Here is a 13,965-nt window from a genome sequence, read left to right as displayed (position 1 = left end):
GTTTCCAGAGGGCTGTCCTCTCTCCTACGTCTACACAGAGAGCTGTCCTCTCCCCAAAGTTTCCACAGAGAGCTGCCTTCTCCCCTAAGTCTCCACAGAGAGCTGCCCTCTCCCCTAAGTCTACACGGAGAGCTGTCCTCTCTCCTCAGTCTCCACCTAGAGTTTCCCTCTCCACTCAGTATCCACAGAGAGCTGTACCCTTCCCTTAGTCTCCACCTAGAGTTGCCCTCTACCCTCAGACTCTGCAGAGAGCTGTCCTCTCCCTTAAGTCTCCACAGAGAGCTGCTCTCGCCCCTAAGTCTCCACAGAGAGCTGCCCTCTCCTCCTAAGTCTACACAGAGAGCTGCCCTCTCCCCTAAGTCTACACAGAGTTGTCCTCTCCCCTCAGACTCTGCAAAGAGCTGCTCTCTCCCCTAAGTCTCCACAGAGAGCTGCCCTCTCCCCCAAGTCTACAGAGAGCGCTGCCCTCTCCCCTAAGCCTCCGCAGAGAGCTGCCCTCTCCCCTTAGTCTCCACAGAGAGCTGCCCTCTCCCCTAAGTCTACACAGAGAGCTGCCCTCTCCCCTAAGTCTACACAGAGAGCTGCCCTCTCCCCTAAGTCTACACAGAGTTGTCCTCTCCCCTAAGTCTACACAGAGAGCTGCCCTCGCCCCTAGATCTCCACAGAGAGCTGTCCTCTTCCCTCAATCTCCACCTAGAGTTGCCCTCTTCCCTCAGTCACAACAGAGAGCTTTCCTCTCCCGTAAGTCTCCACAGAGAGATGATCTCTCCCCTAAGTCTCCACAGAGAGCTGTCCTCTTCCCTCAGTCTCCACCTAGAGTTGTCCTCTCCCCTCAGTCTCCACCTAGAGTTGCCCTCTCCCCTAAGTCTCCACAGAGAGCTGTCCTCTTCCCTCAGTCTCCACCTAGAGTTGCCCTCTCCCCTCAGTCTTCACAGAGAGCTGTACTCTTACCTCAGTCTCCACCTAGAATTGCCCTCTCCCCTGTCTCCTCAGAGAGCTGTGCTTTTCCCTCAGTCTCCACCTAGAGTTGCCCTCTCCCCTAAGTCTCCACAGAGAGCTTACCTCACCTCTCAGTCTTCATAGAGAGCTGTCCTTTTCCCTCAGTCTCCACCTAGAGTTGCCCTCTCCCCTAAGTCTCCACAGAGAGCTTATCTCGCCTCTCAGTCTTCATAGAGAGCTGTTCTCTTCCCTCAGTCTCCACCTAGAGTTGCCCTCTCCCCTGTGACTCTGCAAACAGCTGCCCTCTCCCCCAAATCTACACAGAGCTGCCCTCTCCCCAAAGTCTCCAGAGAGATGTTCTCTTCCCTCAGTCTCCACCTAGAGTTGCCCTCTCCCCTCAGACTTCACAGAGAGCTGTACTCTTACCTCAGTCTCCACAGAGAGCTGCCCACTCCCCTAACTCTCCACAGAGAGCTTTCCTCTCCCCTAAGTCTCCACAGAGAGCTGTCCTCTTCCCTCAGTCTCCACCTAGAGTTGCTCTCTCCCCTCAGGCTCCACAGAGAGCTGTCCTCTTCCCTCAGTCTCCACCTAGAGTTGCCCTCTCCCCTCAGACTTCACAGAGAGCTGTACTCTTACCTCAGTCTCCACAGAGAGCTGCCCACACCCCTAACTCTCCACAGAGAGCTTTCCTCTCCCCTAAGTCTCCACAGAGAACTGTCCTCTTCCCTCAGTCTCCACCTAGAGTTGCTCTCTCCCCTCAGGCTCCACAGAGAGCTGTTCTTTTCCCTCAGTCTCCACCTAGAGTTGCCCTCTCCCCTCAGACTCTGCAAAGAGCTGCTCTCTCCCCTAAGACTCCACAGAGAGCTGCCCTCTCCCCTAAGTCTCCGCAGAGAGCTGCCCTCTCCCCTAAGTCTACACAGAGAGCTGCCCTCTCCCCTAAGTCTACACAGAGTTGTCCTCTCCCCTATGTCTCCACAGAGAGCTGTCCTTTTCCCTCAGTCTCCACCTAGAGTTGCCCTCTCCCCTCAATCTTCAGAGAGCTGTACTCTTACCTTAGTCTCCACAGAGAGCTGCCCTCTCCTCTAACTCTCCACAGAGAGCTGCCTTCTCCCCATAGCCTCCACAGAGAGCTGCCCTCTCCCCTTTCTTCTCCCCTAAGTCTCCAGAGAGATCTGCCCTCTCCCCTAAGTCTACACAACGAACTATCCTCACCCCTAAGTCTCCACAGAGAGCTGCCCACTCCCCTAAGTCTCCACAGAGAGCTGTCCTCTTTCCTCAGTCTCCACCTAGAGTTGTCCTCTCCCCTCAGTCTCCACCTAGAGTTGCCTTCTCCCCTCAGACTCTGCAGAGAGCTGGCCCCTCCCCTAAGTTTCCACAGAGAGCTGCCCTCTCCCCTCAGTCTTCACAGAGAGCTGTCCTCTTCCCTCAGTCTCCACCTAGAGTTGCCCTCTCCCCTCAGTCTCCACAGAGAGCTGTCCTCTTCCCTCAGTCTCCACCTAGAGTTGCCCTCTCCCCTCAGACACTGCAGAGAGCTGCCCTCTCCCCTAAGTCTCCACAGAGAGCTGCCCTCGCCTCTCAGTCTTCATAGAGAGCTGCCCTCTTCCCTCAGTCTCCAACTAGGGTTGCCCTCTCCCCTCAGACTCTGCAAAGAGCTGCTCTCTTCCCTAAGTCTCCACAGAGAGCTGACCTCTCCCCTAAGTCTCCACAGAGCGCTGCCCTCTCCCCTAAGTCTACACAGAGTTGTCCTCTCCCCTAAGTCTCCACAGAGAGCTGTCCTCTCCCCTAAGTCTACACAAGAGAACTGTCCTCTCCCCTAACTCTCTACAGAGAGCTGCCCTCTCCCTATAGTCTCCACAGAGAGCTGCCCTCTCCCCTAAGTCTACACAGAGAGCTTTCCTCTACCCTAAGTCTCCACAGAGAGCTGCCATCTCCTCTAAGTCTACACAAAGAACTGTCCTCTCCCCTATCTCTCCATAGAGAGCTGCCCTCTCCCCTCGGTCTCCACAGAGTGCTGTCCTCTTCCCTAGGTCTCCACCTACAGTTGTCCTCTCCCCTCAGTCTCCACCTAGAGTTGCCCTCTCCCCTCAGTCTCCACCTAGAGTTGCCCTCTCCCCTAAGTCTCCACAGACAGCTGTCCTCTTCCCTCAGCCTCCACCTAGAGTTGCCCTCTCCCCTCAGCCTTCACAGAGAGCTGTACTCTTACCTCAGTCTCCACCTAGAGTTGCCCTCTCCCCTCAGTCTCCACATCGAGCTGTCCTCTTCCCTCAGTCTCCACCTAGAGTTGCCCTCTCCCCTCAGACTCTGCAGAGAGCTGCCCTCTCCCCTAAGTCTCCACAGAGAGCTGCCCTCGCCTCTCAGTCTTCATAGAGAGCTGTCCTCTTCCCTCAGTCTCCACCTAGAGTTGCCCTCTCCCCTCAGTCTCCACCTAGAGTTGCCCTCTCCCCTAAGTCTCCACAGACAGCTGTCCTCTTCCCTCAGCCTCCACTTAGAGTTGCCCTCTCCCCTCAGTCTTCACAGAGAGCTGTACTCTTACCTCAGTCTCCACCTAGAGTTGCCCTCTCACCTCAGTCTCCACAGAGAGATGTTCTTTTCCCTCAATCTCCACCTAGAGTTGCCCTCTCCCCTCAGACTCTTCAAAGAGCTGCTCTCTCCCCTAAGTCTCCACAGAGAGCTGCCCTCTCCCCTAAGTCTACAAGAGAGCTGCCCTCTTCCCTAAGTCTCCGCAGAGAGCTGCCCTCTCCTCTTAGTCTCCACAGAGAGCTACCCTCTCCCCTAAGTCTACACAGAGAGCTGCCCTCTCCCCTAAATCTACACAGAGTTCTCCTCTCCCCTACGTCTACACAGAGAGCTGTCCTCTCCGCTAAGTCTACACAGAGAGCTGCCATCGCCCCTAAGTCTCCACAGAGTGCTGTCCTCTTCCCTCAGTCTCCACCTAGAGTTGCCCTCTGCCCTCAGTCTCAACAGAGAGCTGTCCTCTCCCGTAAGTCTCCACAGAGAGCTGCCTTCTCCCCTAAGTCTCCACAGAGAGCTGCCCTCGCCTCTCAATCTTCATAGAGAGCTGTCCTCTTCCATCAGTCTCCAACTAGGGTTGCCCTCTCTCCTAAGTCTCCGCAGAGCGCTGCCCTCTCCCCTTACTCTCCACAGAGAGCTGCCCTCTCCCCTAAGTCTACACAGAGAGCTGCCCTCTCCCCTAAGTCTACACAGAGTTGTCCTCTCCCCTAAGTCTACACAGAGAGCTGCCCTCGCCCCTAAATCGCCACAGAGAGCTGTCCTCTTCCCTCAGTCTCCACCTAGAGCTGTCCTCTTCCCTCAGTCTCCACCTAGAGTTGCCCTCTCCCCTCAGTCTCAACAGAGAGCTTTCCTCTCCGTTAGCCTCCACAGAGAGCTGCTCTCTCCCCTAAGTCTCCACAGAGAGCTGTCCTCTTCCCTCAGTCTCCACCTAGAGTTGTCCTCTCCCCTCAGTCTCCACCTAGAGTTGCCCTCTCCCCTAAGTCTCCACAGAGAGCTGTCCTCTTCCCTCAGTCTCCACCTAGAGTTGCCCTCTGCCCTCAGTCTTCACAGAGAGCTGTACTCTTACCTCAGTCTCCACCTAGAATTGCCCTCTCCCCTGTCTCCTCAGAGAGCTGTCCTTTTCCCTCAGTCTCCACCTAGAGTTGCCCTCTTCCCTAAGTCTCCACAGAGAGCTTACCTCACCTCTCAGTCTTCATAGAGAGCTGTCCTCTTCCCTCAGTCTCCAACTAGGGTTGCCCTCTCCCCTCAGTCTCCACAGAGAGCTGTTCTCTTCCCTCAGTCTCCACCTAGAGTTGCCCTCTCCCCTGAGACTCTGCAAAGAGCTGCTCTCTCCCCTAAGTTTCCACAGAGAGCTGCCCTCTCCCCTAAGTCTACACAGAGAGTGGCCCTCTCCCCTAAGTCTCCGCAGAGAGCTGCCCTCTCCCCTAAGTCTCCGCAGAGAGCTGCCCTCTCCCCCAAGTCTACACAGAGAGCTGCCCTCTCCCCCAAATCTACACAGAGCTGCCCTATCCCCTAAGTCTCCACAGAGAGCTGGCCTCTTCCCTCAGTCTCCACCTAGAGTTGCCCTCTCCCCTCAGTCTTCACAGAGAGCTGTACTCTTACCTCAGTCTCCACAGAGAGCTGCCCACTCCCCTAACTCTCCACAGAGAGCTTTCCTCTCCCCTAAGTCTCCACAGAGACCTGCCCTCTCCCCTACGTCTACACAAAGAACTGTCCTCTCCCCTAAGTATCCACAGAGAGCTGCCCTCTCCCCTCCGTCTCCACAGAGAGCTGTCCTCTTCCCTCAGTCTCCACCTAGAGTTGTCCTCTCCCCTCAGTCTCCACCTAGAGTTGCCCTCTCCCCTCAGACTCTGCAGAGAGCTGGCATCTCCCCTAAGTCTCCACAGAGAGCTGCCCTCTCCCCTCAGTCTTCACAGAGAGCTGTCCTCTTCCCTCAGTCTCCACCTAGAGTTGCCCTCTCCCCTCAGTCTCCACAGAGAGCTGTCCTCTTCCCTCAGTCTCCACCTAGATTTGCTCTCTCCCCTCAGTCTCCACAGAGAGCTGTTCTTTTCCCTCAGGCTCCACCTAGAGTTGCCCTCTCCCCTCAGACTCTGCAAAGAGCTGCTCTCTCCTCTAAGTCTCCACAGAGAGCTGCCCTCTCCCCTACGTCTACACAAAGAACAGTCCTCTCCCCTAAGTCTCCACAGAGAGCTACCCTCTCCCCTCCGTCTCCACAGAGAGCTGTCCTCTTCCCTCAGTCTCCACCTAGAGTTGTCTTCTCCCCTCAGTCTCCACCTAGAGTTGCCCTCTTCCCTCAGACTCTGCAGAGAGCTGGTCTCTCCCCTAAGTCTCCACAGAGAGCTGCCCTCTGCCCTCAGTCTTCACAGAGAGCTGTCCTCTTCCCTCAGTCTCCACCTAGAGTTGCCCTCTCCCCTCAGTCTCCACAAAGAGCTGTCCTCTTTCCTCAGTCTCCACCTAGAGTTGCCCTCTCCCCTCAGTCTCCACAAAGAGCTGTCCTCTTCCCTCAGTCTCCACCAAGAGTTGCCCTCTCCCCTCAGACTCTGCAAAGAGCTGCTCTCTCCCCTAAGTCTCCACAGATAGCTGCCCTCTTCCCTAAGTCTCCGCAGAGAGCTGCCCTCTCCCCTAAGTCTACACAGAGAGCTGCCCTCTCCCCTAAGTCTACACAGAGTTGTCCTCTCCCCTAAGTCTCCACAGAGAGCTGTCCTTTTCCCTTAGTCTCCACAGAGAGTTGCCCTCTCCCCTAAATCTTCAGAGAGCTGTACTCTTACCTCAGTCTCCACAGAGAGCTGCCCTCTCCCCTAACTCTCCACAGAGAGCTGCCCTCTCCCCATAGCCTCCACAGAGAGCTGCCCTCTCCCCTTTCCTCTCCCCCAAGTCTCCACAGAGATCTGCCCTCTCCCCTAAGTCTACACAAAGAACTGTCCTCTTCTCTCAGTCTCCACCTAGAGTTGCCCTCTCCCCTCAGTCTCCACCTAGAGTTGCCCTCTCCCCTCAGACTCTGCAGAGAGCTGGCCTCTCCCCTACGTTTCCACAGCGAGCTGCCCTCTCCCCTCAGTCTTCACAGAGAGATGTCCTCTTCCCTCAGTCTCCACCTAGAGTTGCCCTCTCCCCTCAGTCTCCAGAGAGAGCTGTCCTCTTCCCTCAGTCTCCACCTAGAGTTGCCCTCTCCCCTCAGACACTGCAGAGAGATGCCCTCTCCCCTAAGTCTCCACAGAGAGCTGCCCTCGCCTCTCAGTCTTCATAGAGAGCTGTTCTCTTCCCTCAGTCTCCAACTAGGGTTGCCCTCTCCCGTCAGTCTCCACAGAGAGCTGTTCTTTTCCCTCTGTCTCCACCTAGGGTTGCCCTATTCCCTCAGACTCTGCAAAGAGCTGCCCTCTTCCCTAAGTCTCCACAGAGAGCTGCCCTCTCCCCTAAGTCTCCACAGAGAGCTGCCCTCTCCCCTAAGTCTATACAGAGTTGTCCTCTCCCCTAAGTCTCCACAGAGAGCTGTCCTCTTCCCTCAGTCTCCACCTAGAGTTGCCCTCTCCTCTCAGTCTTCAGAGAGAGCTGTACTCTTACCTCAATCTCCACCTAGAGTTGCCCTCTCCCCTCAGTCTCCACAGAGAGCTGTCCCCTTCCCTCAGTCTCCACCTAGAGTTGCCCTCTCCCTCCAGACTCTGCAGAGAGCTGGCCTCTCCCCTAAGTCTCCACAGAGAGCTGCCCTCTCCCCTCAGTCTTCACAGAGAGCTATCCTCGTCCCTCAGTCTCCACCTAGAGTTGCCCTCTCCCCTCAGTCTTCACAGAGAGCGGTACTCTTACCTCAATCTCCACCTAGAGTTGCCCTCTCCCCTCAGTCTCCACAGAGAGCTGTCCTCTACCCTCAGTCTCCACCTAGAGTTGCCCTCTCCCCTCAGACTCTGCAGAGAGCTGGCCTCTCCCCTAAGTTTCCACAGAGAGCTGCCCTCTCCCCTAAGTCTCTGCAGAGAGCTACCCTCTCCCCTAAGTTTCCACAGAGAGCTGCCCTCTCCCCTAGTCTTCACAGAGAGCTGTCTTCTTCCCTCAGTCTCCACCTAGAGTTGCCCTCTCCCCTCAGTCTCCACAGAGAGCTGTCCTCTTCCCTCAGTCTTCACCCAGAGTTGCCCTCTCCCCTCAGACTCTGCAGAGAGCTGCCCTCTCCCCTAAGTCTCCACTGAGAGCTGCACTCGCCTTTTCAATCTTCATAGAGAGCTGTCCTCATCCCTCAGTCTCCAACTAGGGTTGCCCTCTCCCCTCAGTCTCCACAGAGAGCTGTTCTTTTCCCTTAGTCTCCACCTAGAGTTGCCCTCTCCCCTCAGACTCTGCAAAGACCTGCTCTCTCCCCTAAGTCTCCACAGAGAGCTGCCCTCTCCCATAAGTCTACACAGAGAGCTGCCCTCTCCCCTAAGTCTCCACAGAGAGCTGCCCTCTCCCCTAAGTCTCCACAGAGAGCTGCCCTCTCCCCTAAGTCTCCACAGAGAGCTTTCCTCTCCCCTAAGTCTCCACAGAGAGCTGTCCTCTCCCCTAAGTCTACACAGAGAACTGTCCTCTCCTCTAACTCTCCACAGAGAGCTGCCCTCTCCCCATAGTCTCCACAGAGAGCTGCCCTCTCCCCTAAGTATACACAGAGAGCTTTCCTCTCCCCTAAGTATACACAGAGAGCTGCCCTCTCCCCTAAGTCTACACAAAGAACTGTCCTCTCCCCTAAGTCTCCACAGAGAGCTGCCCTCTCCCCTACGTCTACACAAAGAGCTGCCCTCTCCCCTCAGTCTCCACAGAGAGCTGTCCTCTTCCCTCAGTCTTCACCCAGAGTTGCCCTCTCCCCTCAGACTCTGCAGAGAGCTGCCCTCTCCCCTAAGTCTCCACTGAGAGCTGCACTCGCCTTTTCACTCTTCATAGAGAGCTGTCCTCATCCCTCAGTCTCCAACTAGGGTTGCCCTCTCCCCTCAGTCTCCACAGAGAGCTGTTCTTTTCCCTTAGTCTCCACCTAGAGTTGCCCTCTCCCCTCAGACTCTGCAAAGACCTGCTCTCTCCCCTAAGTCTCCACAAAGAGCTGCCCTCTCCCATAAGTCTACACAGAGAGCTGCCCTCTCCCCTAAGTCTCCACAGAGAGCTGCCCTCTCCCCTAAGTCTCCACAGAGAGCTTTCCTCTCCCCTAAGTCTCCACAGAGAGCTGTCCTCTCCCCTAAGTCTACACAGAGAACTGTCCTCTCCTCTAACTCTCCACAGAGAGCTGCCCTCTCCCCATAGTCTCCACAGAGAGCTGCCCTCTCCCCTAAGTATACACAGAGAGCTTTCCTCTCCCCTAAGTATACACAGAGAGCTGCCCTCTCCCCTAAGTCTACACAAAGAACTGTCCTCTCCCCTAAGTCTCCACAGAGAGCTGCCCTCTCCCCTACGTCTACACAAAGAGCTGCCCTCTCCCCTCAGTCTCCACAGAGAGCTGTCCTCTTCCCTCAGTCTCCACCTAGAGTTGTCCTCTCCCCTCAGTCTCTACCTAGAGTTGTCCTCTCCCCTCAGACTCTGCAGAGGTGGCCTCTCCCCTAAGTCTCCACAGAGAGCTGCCCTCTCCCCTCAGTCTTCACAGAGAGCTGTCCTCTTCCCTCAGTCTCCACCTCGAGTTGCCCTCTCTCCTCAGTCTCCACAGAGAGCTGTCCTCTCCCCTAAGTCTCCACAGAGAGCTGTCCTCTCCCCTAAGTCTTAACAAAGAGCTGCCCTCTCCCCTAAGTCTCCACAGAGAGTTGTCCTCTCCCCTGTTACAATTGAATATGTTATAGCCCCATCACTCATGCTTTATACTGTGTTATGTTAGTATTCATGTCATGAAAGCTGCTGTTCAGTTATTTCCCCTTATTGCATTCAAGCCTGAACCCCAGATGTACTAATGAATAGCTTATTCTGCTTTTGCATGCCTATCCCTGATCGTAGCTATGCCCCCACACTAGAGAGAGTTGAGCCTGAACAAGATGCCCTTGGGAGTCTGATAGGGTGTACCCTTTCTGCGGGTGGTAGCTCATCCTTCTGTGCCTCCTTTGTTCAGCCTCTGCCCAAGCTGTATTTTTCCACTAGGGGCGGGACTTGGGAGGTGTTCTAAAGCTTATTATGTGTTATCAAGTGTTCTGGAGTCAATCCCCTCAGTAGCATCTAAGGAGGCTAGTCTGACTGGACTCCACTGCAGAGCATTTACAATAAAATAACTTGGTTTGTATTCTCCACTGCATCACCGACTCTTAATTTCTTGGAAGGCTAAGAGATGGTCGCGAGTGACCCGGTGGCCCGTTTCATGTCACTTCCTTCACTCCTAAGTCTCCACAGAAGAGCTGTCCTCTCCCTTCAGTTTCCACAGAGAGCTGTCCTCTACCCTCTGTCTCTGCAGAGAGCTGTCCTCTCCCCCAGTCTCTGCAGAAAGCTGTTCTCTCCCCTCAGTCTCTGCAGAGAGCTGTACTTTCGCCTTAGTCCCTACAGAGTGCTGTCCTCTTCCTTACATCTCCACAGAGAGCTGCCCTATTCCCTTAGTCTACACTTAGAGTTGTCCTCTTTCCTCAGTCTCCACAGAGACCTGTCCCTTCCCCGACCTCTCTGTCGTGGCTAGCGCTCTCACCTCAGGGAGGCCTTCCTGAAAGCTGACACCAAGCTCGGGTAGGGGTTCGCCAGCAGAGGGGTCTGCGAGAGGATGTCTTCCAGGGCGCCCTGCCAGTGCTGATCCAGCCTGCAGTCTACGAGGTACTGGAAGAGCAGAAACCAGAGGTCAGAAGGCCGAGGGGCCATTTGGGCCCTACTACTACAAGGACAGAAATGGCACCACAATGCATAGGCAGCCTTAACATACACATATACAAGCATAGTTTTCAGCATTATGTACAAATAGCATCCTATTTTGCTGATCAGATTACAAAAATAATGAAATGCCATGTGTAGGAAGATAGAATCCTTATGCATGGTTACCCCCACTTTTTGCCTGGTGCCAAGCTGTATTTGACTAGTCTGACTGGGAGCCTGCTAATCATGCCCCCAGTCTATCTGCTTTTTCCCTTAATTTTCATGTTCAGTACTTAGGTACACCCCAGATTGGATACTGGGGTACCCTTATAAGTCCCTAGTTATTGGTACCCATGTATATAGGGCATAGGTACCTCAGAGGTCTCCCATAGGCTGAAGCATGTATTATGCCACCCATGAGAGACCATTCAAAATGGAACTACAGGCCAGCCATTACAGCCTGTGTAAGTTGGTGGTAGCACCACTTACTAAAGATATAGGTTTCCAATATCTAGGGTCACTGCAATTAAAACCTTTAAGTCACCCCACTAGCAAGCCTGCGTAATCCTGAAGGCAGGGTACTTGGTTCTAAGTGAGAGGTTGCCCCTGCATGAGCAGGACACCCATGCAGCCTACGGAGTCCATTCTCCTAGGTTGTCAGGGAAGCAGCCATATACTATATAGAGGGGCATCACGTAATTACGCGATGACCATCTCGAAACTGGCTGAAACGAATCCTATCATGTTTGGTATCAAACACGTTGGAATCACAACCCCACACCGTAAACTCGTGTAGGAGTTATAATTCAAAGCACTGGAAGAGCCCTCCAATAGGCTCCCAGTGTTCGCGGTACCAGCCTTCTTGACCCGGACAGCACAAAATGGTTGCTGCCAACCAGAGACACGATTCTGCCCTCCTGCTGCTGAGCCAAGCTCAAGCAGGTGAAGGCAGAACAATAGGCATCTTGTCACAGGGAGGTGTGACCACCTCCCAGACAGGATTTAGTGTATTGGGGTGGGGTGGGTGCGCTTGGTAGTGCCACTCAGTCTGCATGGGGGCACATTTGGTGTCCCTGTGCATAGTCCAATTCACACCAGTCCTGGGAGCCGTTGGCTCCCGCTCTGATGCGAAACTGGACAAAGGACATGGGAGTAACATACCCTCTGTCCAGAGTCTCCCCTGGGAGGGTCCCCTGAATCTTCCCAACCCTTTCCTTAGGGTACTTAACGACTTACCTGGGTGTAGGTCCCTAGATTCGGCGTGGGATATGATTCAGATCCGACACTACTTCTTCTTCTACCATCTGGGCACTCTGGACTTCGATGGACTTTGTTTGGGCCTGACTTTGTCAACCTTCCAGTCTGCTGCATCGTCTGCTGCCTCATACAAGAATCTTCCAAGGTCTGTGAAGCATCATAGACACTTGAAGGAATCTCCCTTGGAGTGAAGGAGTCACACCCCTGCATTTGCAGGCACAGTAACTAAGTCGACCGGTCTGCTGATCCTGAGTTCATCCGGACTCCAAAGGCTCAGCAACACAGGTGGTGGTTTTTCTACAGCTCCTGAAGCCTGCCATGCCCTCTCAACAAGTTTGAGGGCAGTATCCCTCGTGGGGGTTGCAATAACCGAACCCCTGTGCACCGCATCAACTTGCAGTTACAAAGGCTTGTTGATTTCTTTTCAAGAAGATCTTCGGGCTCCAAGTAGCCCCAACCTCGAGCACCTTCAGTGACCAGAATCTTCAGCCACACCACATTGTGTGCTTCGTGGCCTGCATCTTTTGGTGAGCTGCTTGAGGTCCTCTGGCGACTCCAGTACCTCCGGCCTGTGGGTCCACTTGAGGGTCACTGTTGTTTCTTTTAGGCTCCCCTGATTGCTTGGGGCCTGCCCTGACTTCCCTGCTTGTGGTGAGTCCCCTGGACCTTGCTGGTCCCGACGTTGCTCTTTCTTCACTTCCTGCATTGGCTGCATTTGCCAAGGCTTGTTGGTGCTCCCGCCGGACATCAACCCCTCAGTATTCGACATCCTTCATGGGACAGCTTATGCTTGGCTCCCAGTCCTCCTCAGCATCGCCTGGTCCACACAGCTGCAGAGTCAAGGTCATCGTCACCCATTCTGCAACACCCGACATCAGAGGGCATTTGTCTTCCAAGTCTCCCGGTCACTCCTGAGTAACATAGACACTGTCCCCTCTGCTTGCAGGTACCCCTCATCTTGAATCCACCTTCGGATTCCACCGGACACTTTCTCCTTTGTCAGCAGCTCCACTTTCCTGAAGTCCTCCATTTGATTTGATTGAGGTTTCTGACACCACTTCACACATATGCACTGGCTTCCCTGGTGTAGGTAAACTGTATACTAGGGTATCCACGGGTGGGGTGGCTCGCCAACATTCTGTCTTCCAGGGGGTTTCTTCAGGGTCCACTGGGAAGGGTCCTTAATCTTCAAAGATCCAACCCTGACCTACACATAGAGTTGTACGGAGCATGCGGTTGTGTTCCCACACTCCACACGCTCTCCGTGGGGTCCCTATCTACTCATCTTGGGTGGTTCCTTGGGTCCCCAACACTTCTACGTCCTCTCGACAGTGTCTTGACCTGAGCCGTGGTTCTTATACCACTTTCTTAGTTAACAATGTGGCCCCCCCCTCCCCCTCTCCCCCCCCCCCACCCCCGGGGTCCACTGTGTATTTTGTGCTATAGACTGTGTTTCTTTGCTAAAGTATTGTGTGCCTTGTGCATATCTCCAGGTAGGAGATATTTCTATGTGTTAGAGAGTAATATTTAATAAGTACATATTATAATAAATACTTTGTTTGGTTCTTTTTCACTTGATCTATACTATGAGATTGCATTGTGGTAAAGCAGCTGCTTTACACTCCCTCTGGACTAAGCCTGAAGGCTTCTCTCCACAGCTACCACTTAGAGAGCTTTTTACATAAGTGGACATCATATACCAGGCCAGGTTCTCAAACCAGGAGTGTGACTCAGAGTTAGAAGGTAAAATACTCTATTTTGTGGTGACAGTGCTAAATCCAAAAGGGAACTGGCCTGCCGAATTCAATCTTCCACATCTTGGCTGTTTGTTAGGCGCTGTGCATTTCATGTTCACCATTTACCAGACACCAGCCAAAACCAACAGTGAAATGTGGAACAGGAGAAACAGGCTGTCTACTGGCATCTGCAGGCATGGCCTTTTGACAGGCAGAGGAACTGCTGATTGTCGCAATAACGAGCACAAGCATATCATGCTAAAAATATGATAAATAAATTATCGACTAACAAAAATATTGTCTAGGTAGATACCAATCGTAATTATAAACTTACAATGCTTAACTATACATCTATGTGCCTTTAAAATATATATTGTCATGGTACATGTAAGTGGTGTTAAGAATAATACAATCTATATTTACTAATGTATACTTATCTACGCAATATTTTGGTGTGCAAATGTTGCCTGCATAATCGTAACTGTAACCGGCTTTAGCTATGTTTTCTTGCTCAGGCTAACATTGCCCATAGGAAGTGCCCACCTTTGATGTGATCTCCAGGCGTGAGTCATGCAACTGCTTGCTCAGCCGAAAACATTATTTTTCTAAGTGAAGGCTCCCATGAGCTCAGCTAGGCACCTCCCTTCATCCTATGTGAGGATGTATTCATGGAAGTACACATAGAAACGTTTTTACGCCCTGGTATAAATCTGAGTCTTATCTTCTTTAATTGAGCTTGGATCACCCATCTTTGCAGGGGATCACATGG

General features: G+C 53.4%; 1 protein-coding gene across 1 annotated transcript in view; it reads right to left on the bottom strand.

The window, feature by feature from the left end:
• LOC146832948 (uncharacterized) overlaps nucleotides 1–13,965 on the bottom strand; it is a 209,177-nt gene that overhangs the window by 34,813 nt on the left and 160,399 nt on the right. The window contains exon 13 of the mRNA XM_085600029.1: nucleotides 10,046–10,170. Within this exon, the coding sequence (XP_085456155.1) occupies nucleotides 10,046–10,170 (125 nt within the window). The remainder of the gene's footprint in view (nucleotides 1–10,045; nucleotides 10,171–13,965) is intronic.

Source organism: Triturus cristatus, chromosome 4_2 (assembly GCF_964204655.1).
Source record: "Triturus cristatus chromosome 4_2, aTriCri1.1, whole genome shotgun sequence".
Lineage (NCBI taxonomy): Eukaryota > Metazoa > Chordata > Amphibia > Caudata > Salamandridae > Triturus > Triturus cristatus.
This window is presented reverse-complemented; position numbering and strand designations above follow the sequence as displayed.